The sequence below is a fragment of the Planococcus citri genome, chromosome 2, assembly GCF_950023065.1.
Source record: "Planococcus citri chromosome 2, ihPlaCitr1.1, whole genome shotgun sequence".
In the NCBI taxonomy this organism is placed as follows: domain Eukaryota; kingdom Metazoa; phylum Arthropoda; class Insecta; order Hemiptera; family Pseudococcidae; genus Planococcus; species Planococcus citri.
In genome coordinates, this window is record NC_088678.1 from 70,596,451 (window position 1) to 70,605,732 (window position 9,282).

The following is a 9,282-nucleotide window of genomic DNA, read 5'->3' on the forward strand; positions in this document are numbered from 1 at the left end:
TTTTGAATTGTTTTTAGGATATTTGAAGTTTTATTTGAGATATTTGCAAAACATGGGCTTCCATACTCAATTTTACTGCGAATTAGAGATTTATACAAGTGAAGTAGGAGTTTGCGAGATGGTTTATACTTGGTGTTTTTGATTATTTTCAACAAATTTAGGCGTTTCATGATATCTGATTTTACTTTTAGAAAATGAGGAGTCCAATTTAGTTTTCTATCAAAAGTTAAGCCAAGAAATTTAGTTGTGGTTTTGAATTCTAAAGAGTGTCCTTTGAAGTTGAGGATGAGATCTGGAGGAATCTTATTTTTTTTGGTGAAAAGTATACAGTGGGTTTTTGAGTTATCTGATGAATCCTGAATTTTCCAAAATTGTCGAAAGTCCTGCTTTTTGGTCAAAAATTTTACAAGGTGGTATTTTTTGGAAATAAAAAATTACAAGTCTTTTTTTTGTAAAACTTTTAGAAAACGTTCTTATTTTTTCGTGAAAATTTTCAAAAGTTCTTTTTTTTGTGAATGTTGCCAAAAGCTCTATTTTGTTGATAAAATTGCTGCAAAAAAAGCCCCTCGTTTTCCTCCAAATTGTCTGAAAGTCCTGCTTTTTTTACTACACTCCACAGTTTTCCTTCAGTCATTTTTTTTTTTTTTTTTTTTTTTTTTGGAAGGGTCTGAATTTTTTCATATTTTTTGTATCCAAGTATTTTTGAAAAATAGAAAAAATTATTGTGCAAAAAATTGATTTGAATAAATTTTTGTCCTTCCCCCTCTATCGTCACCTCTCCAGTGATGATTTTGTATGATTTTGTATGTTTTCCTGTTTGCCATACACATTGGTCAGTTTTATACCCAATTTATGAAATGAATTGTCATGGATATTAAAAAATTATAATTGAAAATAATAATGAATCAAGTTTTTTGAAAATGATAGGCCTAACTGCCTAAGTGAGATACATAGGGGTTTATCAAATTGCTTACAACATTATCTATGTTTCAATATACGAATTTGGTTCGAATATACACCATAAACATGACGAAGTAACCCATCGAATCATTATGGATGAATAATGATGATTCACTTAGATACCTACAATCAAGGTCCTCAGCTCCTTACACTTTGTAGGTTGGTAACATAAGTTTTTGACAGGTCGAATAATGCTTCGGCATTAGGTAATCGTTTCTATTTGAAATTCACCACTCGCACCAACAGCAATCATCATAAAGTCCAACAACATCACAATTGCAGGTGTATGGTGTAATTATCTGTGAAATTTCTTCCACAAAGAGATGCAGCACCCAGCACGTGGTACAAGTACTGAACAAATTTACTTCCCTGATTAAAATTCGCTTTCGATAATATTATCATCATTAGGAATAATTCGTTCATCTTGTGATGGGTTCGGGATAATCTTTGCTCTACGATATCTACAGTAGATGAAAATCGCTGCTCCTAATACTGTCATTGGAACAATCACAGCGACCAAACACTGTACGAGCGGAAAAGAAGTATCTTCTGTTGGAAGACTGCCAATCGAATCCGATTCCTCGCACTGGTGATTATCATTTGAAGAGATATCGATGCAATTATAACCAAGTTTATCCAAAGAACTGGCAAATGAAAGTGTAGGGTATATCAAGCATAAATTGGAACACGGTGATGATCTGCAAGGGTTTTTGGCCTGTTGGATGAAAACATAAATTGTTGAATTATTTTTGGAGCGATGATGACGAAGGTATACCTATATTATTTGTACATGGATAAGGTTTTTAGTCAGCTCACCTTCGCAGAGATCTGTCGAATGGAATTGTACAGTTGGAAGTCTCGGATAGAGATAGTCGCATATTCATCCGTATAGAGTGTTGCATTTAAATCCGCTATGCCTAGTTGGTTCATATATAGTTCCGGGGATGACTTTTTATCTATCTTTGCACTAAAATACGTGCTCACAAAACGTTCGACGTTTTCCATCAAGTAAATTTTATTATCGCGCCGTAGGGTGTAATATATGATCCCATCTAATACCCTCAGTATTGACAAAGTGTTCAAATCGTGGCCAAAATTGATAAGAGTATGCTGGAAAGAGATGATGCACAGCGTGATTAAATAGGTTGTGCCTTACCTTTATTTACTTCACAGTGTGTGAACGTAGCCCAAAACTTACTTCGATTTTATGAGCATCTTCTTGTAAAGAAATTGAAAATACTTGATTATTTTCAGCTTCCAGCCAATATAATCTTTCGAATGATTCATCTGCTACGATCCTTAAACTGTGACTGAAGGTTCCATCTATAAAGACCGTTTCATAAGATCCATCCATATTAGATCTCATTATTAGCCGTTCTCCTGGTTTGCCGGCTGCTTTGATGTAATACATCCATCTGAAGGCGTAAATCAAATCAATGGTCGGTGTTAGTAAAAATGTGCGAAAATCGAAAGAAAAAATTCAAAAATTGACAATGGATATTTCACGAAACGTACCCTAATTTTGGTGTTAATGTTACGTGAGATACATTGCATCGTATGAGCATCCTGCAGAATTCGCCATTTTTTGAACAAATTGATAAAGATCCGTTGGTAGTGAAGTATACATTACCAGTAATGTAATCAACATCAATTGAAATGATGGGCGAACCTGAAAAAGAATCGGTATCGCGGTTATGTCGCCATCCAAACCATCTCCGAACTGAACGACAGACATAAAGCTAGACTGAAAGAGCATGCCTAAAACCTCCGTAACCAAAATTTAGGTGCCGAAGTTCATCTTTTCGATTTTTGGCAAATTTTTAGAATCTGTCCTATGAAGATTCTCCAACCTTTTCATCATTTTTTTTTCAATCAAAATCCAGTGTGAAACCTCCTCCACCCGCACTTTCTTCGAAAACTATAGATACCTACCAATTTTTGGACATTCATGTTCAGGGTAAAAATTGTAATGATCACGCGACTTTATTTATGCTTATTGGACACCTTTATTGGGTGATTGTAGTGAAATTCCTAGGGTTTCAGTTCAAAAGTGAATTTTTGACCAATTCGTGAATTCCAGAAAATAATAAAAGAAATCAAATTTTAAAACATGGCATACCATGTGCGGGTTTTCTCTCTTGATATCGTCCAATGTGTCCATATCACTGTTTGACTGGAACACAACCTCATTAAAAACAGTTTAGAGCATAGGCTATAGATCAATTTTTGAAATTTCTGGAACAAAGTGAAATCATGCTGAAGGCTACAAAATGGTCTAATTGCGATTGTTCTGGATTCAAGGGGTGGTCTCTGAACAATTTTTGTCAAAGGAAACTTTATTTGATCGTGTCCTTTTCAATTTTTTATAAATTAAAATTTAATAAATATTCGCCAAAATCCCAAAAATTTTCTTCAGTCATTTCCTTTTTTCTTACCAAATTTTTGCAAAAAATTACAAAAAATCTTACTTTTTGCAAAAATTGCCCAAAAGTACAATTTTTCTGCCAGAAATTATCAAGAAGTTCCTTTTAATAAAATTGGTCTCCCTTTTTACTGATAGGTAACTGCCAAAAAAATATGTTTTTTTTTTGCTAAAAATTGCTAAAAAGACCTGCCTTCTGCTAAAATTGACAGAGTGTTATTTTGGACCAAAAATAGCAAAACTCTGCCCACTGTAAAAATTTGCTGAAAAGTGCCTAAAATTTTCACATTTTGTCATTTTTTAAAAAATGTTCAAAAGGTCGCTTTTTTCCAAAAATGTTTAAAAATCTCCTATTCTTCTAAAATTGAGTACCTTATGTTTTTTTTTTACCAAAAATTGACAAAAGTCTGGTTTTTTACCAAAAAATGTTGAAAAGATCTCATTCCGCTCAAAACATCTATACTTTTAACTGAAATTTTTGAAGTGTTACACTTTCCCAAAAATTTTCTCTGTTGTATCAAAAATTTCCAAATACCTTATGCCTTATTTTTTTTGCCCAGTAGAATTGTCAAAAGGTCTCACTTTTTACCAAAAATCAGTCAGAAGTCTCGATTTTTCTTTTGAAGATTGTGTACGACAAGTTATACTCACTCATGCACAGCCAAATCCTTCCAGAACTAGCAGGATTTGTGAAAGGAAGGGGAACTAGGGAGCAGATCCTCAATCTCAGATTGCTGATTGAGAAAGGAGGCAAATACAATGTGCGTACAGTGATGTGTTTTGTAGATTACAAGAAAGCGTTTGACTGCGCGCAATGGCAAAAACTGTGGAGAATTTTACTCAAGAGGGATGCCCTAATACATCTGGTGTGGCTGATAAAACAACTGTACAAGGGGAGCATGGCAAATATTTGAATTAACAGAGAAACAACATTGGAGAAATTCCACCCAGAGAGAGGAGTATGACAGGGCTGCATTCTGTCCCCACTCCTGTTTAATCTATATGGAGAATACATAATTCGTGAAACTCTACAGCTACTATGAGTAGTATCAGAAAGCACTGATGATGATGGCTCAGGCAAATGGCAGGGAGGAGTGTTGATTGGAGGTGTATGAATGTCAAACCTCTGTTATGCTGATGACAGAACCCTCATTGCCTCAAGCAAATACTATCAACTGGCAATACTGGCAACTCCATCGAAAAATGGTGTTTTATCCTCCTAGTGGCCTGGAGGGAAACTAAATTCTACCACAAGCATCTGATTTGCTGATTCAAATCTCACTGACGGGCAAGATTTGAACCAGTTATAAACCAACCAATCAGAGCATTTATGATAAGAGTTAGTTTCAAAGCAGGCCGTTCAGATCGCGCTATTATTGCAACAAAAACGCTAAACATATTTCAAATGGAGTTGCGCAAAGACGAAGAGTATGATTGTGAATTGACAGGAGAATAACTCGCCTGAGATCTAGGAAATTGAGGGAATCAAAGTGGTGAACCAATTTGTAAGTGAAGCCGAGATAAGACATTGAGTGCAAATCATGAGAAGCACTATGTCTCACCTAAAGAAGATTTGGTTAGATGCAGCAGTGAGCAAGACCCTGAAGAAAAGGCTTGTAAACGCTCCGGGTTTCTTTGTGTTTCTCTATGCATCAGAAACCTGGACAGTATGCGAAGGAGACAGAAGAAAAATTGACGTGCTCGAGATGTTGTGTTGGAGAAGAATGCTCTGGATCCCATGGATGGAGAAAAGGACCAATGTTTCTGTCCTGGGGCAAATCGGTGTCCAGAAAAGGCTGTCTGCAGTGGTTCTCAGTAGAATCCTCAAATTCATTGTGCATGTCATGAGGGCTGATGAGATGGAGTCCCTGTTCATCCAAGGCAAGGTAGAGGGAACAAGAGGGCGTGGATGCTCCCCCAAGAGATGGACAGACTCCATTTGTAAGGCCATTGGGCGCAGCTTCCCAGCATGTGTCAGGACTGCCCTAAACTGGGACAGTTGGAGAGAGCTGGTGTATCGGGTCACGTAAAACAGTGAATGTTGCATCATAATCACGATAGGGCCCTACCTCCGGAGGGATGATATGGCACCCAGAAGAAGAGAATTGTCAAAAGGTCTCCCTTTTTTTACCAAAAATCAGTCAGAAGTCTCAATTATTTTTGACAGAAGTTGCTCAAAAACTGCTAGAAATTCTCACTTTTTTCTCAAAAATTTTTTTTTTCAATTGTCTGCAAAGTTTTGCTTTTTATCAAAAATCATCCAAAGCTGTAACTTTTTCACCAAAAGTTGCAACAAATTCTTATTTTTTTTACTGAAAATTTTGAAAAAAAGTTTCTTTTTTTGGCCAGAAATTGTTAAAAAAAAGTCATAACTTTTGCTGGAATTTATAACGTTTCACTTTCTGGAAAGTATCAAAAAGTCCAATTGTTTTTGTGTTGCTAAAATCTCTCTATTTTGCCAGAAATTGCCAAAATGTGCTCTTTTTGCCAAAAATTATCAAAACTTCTCACTTTTTCGCTAAAAACTGTCATAACTCAGTACCTACCTATTCTGAGTTTTTTGGCAAAAATTGCGACCAAGTGTTCTTTTTTTTTGTCAATTTAATACCGAAGAGCTCTGCTGTTTGCAGAAATTGTTGATTTTCCTCTGCATTAAAATGTTTTGCTCACGTTTTGTAGCTTTTTTGGTTACAAAAGCTACATTTTTTTTTTTTGGAAAAAATTGAGCACCTATATGAGCCTTGATTCTTCCAATTACACCGAACTTTGTGTAAGTAGTACAAATGATAAGAATGTGAATCCGGGTCGAAAGAAAAATTATAAATTGCTTACTGGGCTACTTCCTTTAAAGGTACTCACTGGAGTTGACTATTTGTTTTGTACTTCCATCGCTTGAAAGTGAGAAAATACTTTTGCTGTCGTCTTTGTAGGTAGTGTAGTAAATGGAATCTGCAGCAGCTGCCAAAATTCTACTTTGTATATTTTTTTTAAGCACTGTGAGTTTTTTCGAAGTCGTATTCAGAGATTTTATGTGTGTAGCTGTCGAATAAATCAACATCGGTCCTTGATGATCTGTTAAAAAAAACCTGCATTTGAGTACACAAGCTTGGAGCGGCGGGGTCTTAATTTTCTGATTATAGCTCAAGATGCTGAGCGTAGCTATGATTGAATTGTAAAAGATTTAGATACCTCTGCTTTGGCATCTGAAGCCCTTTCCAACAGGTACTGCGATGTAATCTTCGTGGCACGAACACAATACTCTATTTTTATATTGCGAGCATCGTTGGGTGCATTGTTTCTGATTTTCGAATGTACAATCTCTCATTCCTAAAAAATAAATCATAGGTACCTTAAGTAAATTTCCTGCAGATATGTACGTACTTTTCATTTGAAGATTGCTCGTGTCTAATGTACTTAATCTAAAACTGCAAGTGCGATTGGATTTATTCACCTTGGCATAGGTCATTTGATAGGTCATCGTCAGACTCACAAAAACATAGTGGGCCTGACTCCAACGGAGAAGGAAAATAGGAATGAGCGCATTTGTCAAGCGATTCGTAATCTGTAAAATGAGTCACGAGTAAAATAGAATAATTTTCGTTGAAGAGTAACGACGTATTCGTCTGTTTCGATCTTATACGTATGTCTATGTACCTATTTTGGTGCAATTTTCGTTCTCATCCGAACCATCCAAACAATTAATAACACCATCGCAAACGTTTTCTAGACCGATACATCTAGTTTTATCTAGGCATAAAAACTTCCCATCGTATAGGTCGCAGTTCTCGACGTTTATTTCATCTCCTGCGTAAAATAAACTTGTAAAATAAATGAATTAAGCCCCAAATAAAATAGATGCCTTGTAAGACGTGTTGGGTAAATTGACCTACCGCAGTTACTTTCATCGTAGCCATCGGGGCAGTCTTTATGTGTATTACACAAAAGTTCAGCGTTCTTGCAAGACTCCTCTGTGGTTGAATTTGAACTACATGAAAATTTCCCCTCTCCGCAATTCCAGGTATTGCATAAACTTGGATCGTCACTTTCATCGTTGCAGTCGCTGAACCCGTCACAAAAATATTCGCTCCTGATGTACTGTCCATTTTTGCAACGAAAAGTAAAGCGTGGGTATTTCGTAGTAGAGTAAATCTGAAAAATGTTGACTTGGAAATTGTATCATTTGGAAAAAAACACACACACACACATTGTAAATTATTAGAAAATCTTGCATTTTTCAAAACAAAAATTACAAATACGTAAGGTATTCAGGAAAATATGGTAATTGGTACGTACCTGGCTAATGCAGCACATCGATAAAATTATCCTTAAAATATAGGCACCGGTTTCCATATCGTGCTTTAATGTTTTCCACAATTTCTTGTGCTTTTATTTTTCAAAAATGAAAACATCTACTCGTATATCTACAAATACTACCGTTGAATTTGAATACTTTTAGACATCATTGTGATCACAACCGAACTGACAGTAAAACACGTTTATAAAAATGAATTATTTAAGTCGAATAGGTAAGGAGATAGCCTTAAAAGTGACCTAAAGAACACTAATCCCGAAATGATTGCGATGTGTTTGCTACATGTACATTGTACAGTACCTCTACCTATGTATGTACTTCCTATTGAGTGAGTTTCTTTCGTACTTTACACTATGATAACAGTTTCCGGAAACATCAACACCCACTATGTATACTTGCTATGTACTTATCACAATAGAGATCTGTCGTTTGTCTTGTCTTCATCTGTGATTTGAAATGAATTTATAACCTTAGCGTAAGAATACAACTTTATTAAAAAAGAATTGATAACCATGATTTTGACCTATTTTTTGATAAAAAAAGATGGCATATTTTTGACAGAAAAAAAAGCTTTCTGTAGCAGAAAAACGATCAAGTTTTTTGTTAACGAATTTACCTTTGGCTGAGAAAAAAAAATTTGTCAGAAAATCATAATTTTTGGCAGAAAAAAGGCAATAGCATTTTCAAGTCAAAATTAGCTTTTTGACTTGAAATTAATATTTTTATATTTTGGTGAAAAATAAGTAATAATTTTAGAAAACTAAAATTATCATTTTGGAACTATAACTATGAGTATAATTATGTATTTGTAGGAAAAAAATAAGGATCTAGGCTCAAAATTATCATTTTTTTTGTATGTAGAAGAGAGTAGAATTATTTGCCACGAAAGTAACATTTTGGCACAAAATTGATATTTTTATAAAACAGTGATCATTTAGTCACAGAATTATCAAATCAAATCAAATCAAATCAACTTTATTTTTTGCAATAGACAGCGTTGCTGCATTTACAAAGTCGACTTATGTACTAACATAGGAAATAATCAATACATAAAAGAATGAATAATGAAATTAAATAACATGAAATAAAATGAAATAAATGCGCCATGTATAGCACCATACAGGCATAGGATCAGCACAGATATCCAAATAGACGCATTCAATGAAAATAATAGAAACCAAATAAGAAATAAATAAAAAAGAAAAAAAAACAACATAATTACATGAATCAGAAAACAATACATTATAAAAAAAGTGAGATTTCATGTACATTTATAAAAATTCTTAGAATTATTTACCACATAACATCCAAAAATTATCGGTTATACATAAAAATAAAAAAAGAAACAATGACGCTAGATGATAAATCAAAATTACAAGTAGTTGCTGAAAGTTCAGTTGCTAATGTACTCAGTTATGTAACAGTGTACATATACTCATCTATTGAATAAAATGTTTTTTTTAGTAGCCATTTTTTCAGAGTTTTAGAAAATAATTTTGTGCAATTGATAATTTTAATTTCAGTTGGGATTTTGTTATAAATTTTTGCAGCCATGAAGTCTATACTAACTTGGTGAAATTTAGTCCTG

The 9,282-nt window shown here is 34.4% G+C and overlaps 1 protein-coding gene across 1 annotated transcript; it reads right to left on the bottom strand.

Moving 5' to 3' along the window:
- Window positions 1–868: 868 nt before the first annotated feature.
- LOC135837496 (vitellogenin receptor-like) lies at window positions 869–8,207 on the bottom strand. Its single transcript, XM_065352795.1, has 10 exons — window positions 7,676–8,207; window positions 7,273–7,531; window positions 7,037–7,186; window positions 6,834–6,944; window positions 6,572–6,709; window positions 6,242–6,454; window positions 2,476–2,629; window positions 2,159–2,375; window positions 1,777–2,070; window positions 869–1,675 (listed from the first exon to the last, which is right to left on the bottom strand). The coding sequence occupies exons 1-10, from the start codon at window positions 7,730–7,732 to the stop codon at window positions 1,334–1,336; spliced, it is 1,935 nt and encodes a 644-aa protein (XP_065208867.1). The 5' UTR covers window positions 7,733–8,207; the 3' UTR covers window positions 869–1,333.
- Window positions 8,208–9,282: the final 1,075 nt, after the last annotated feature.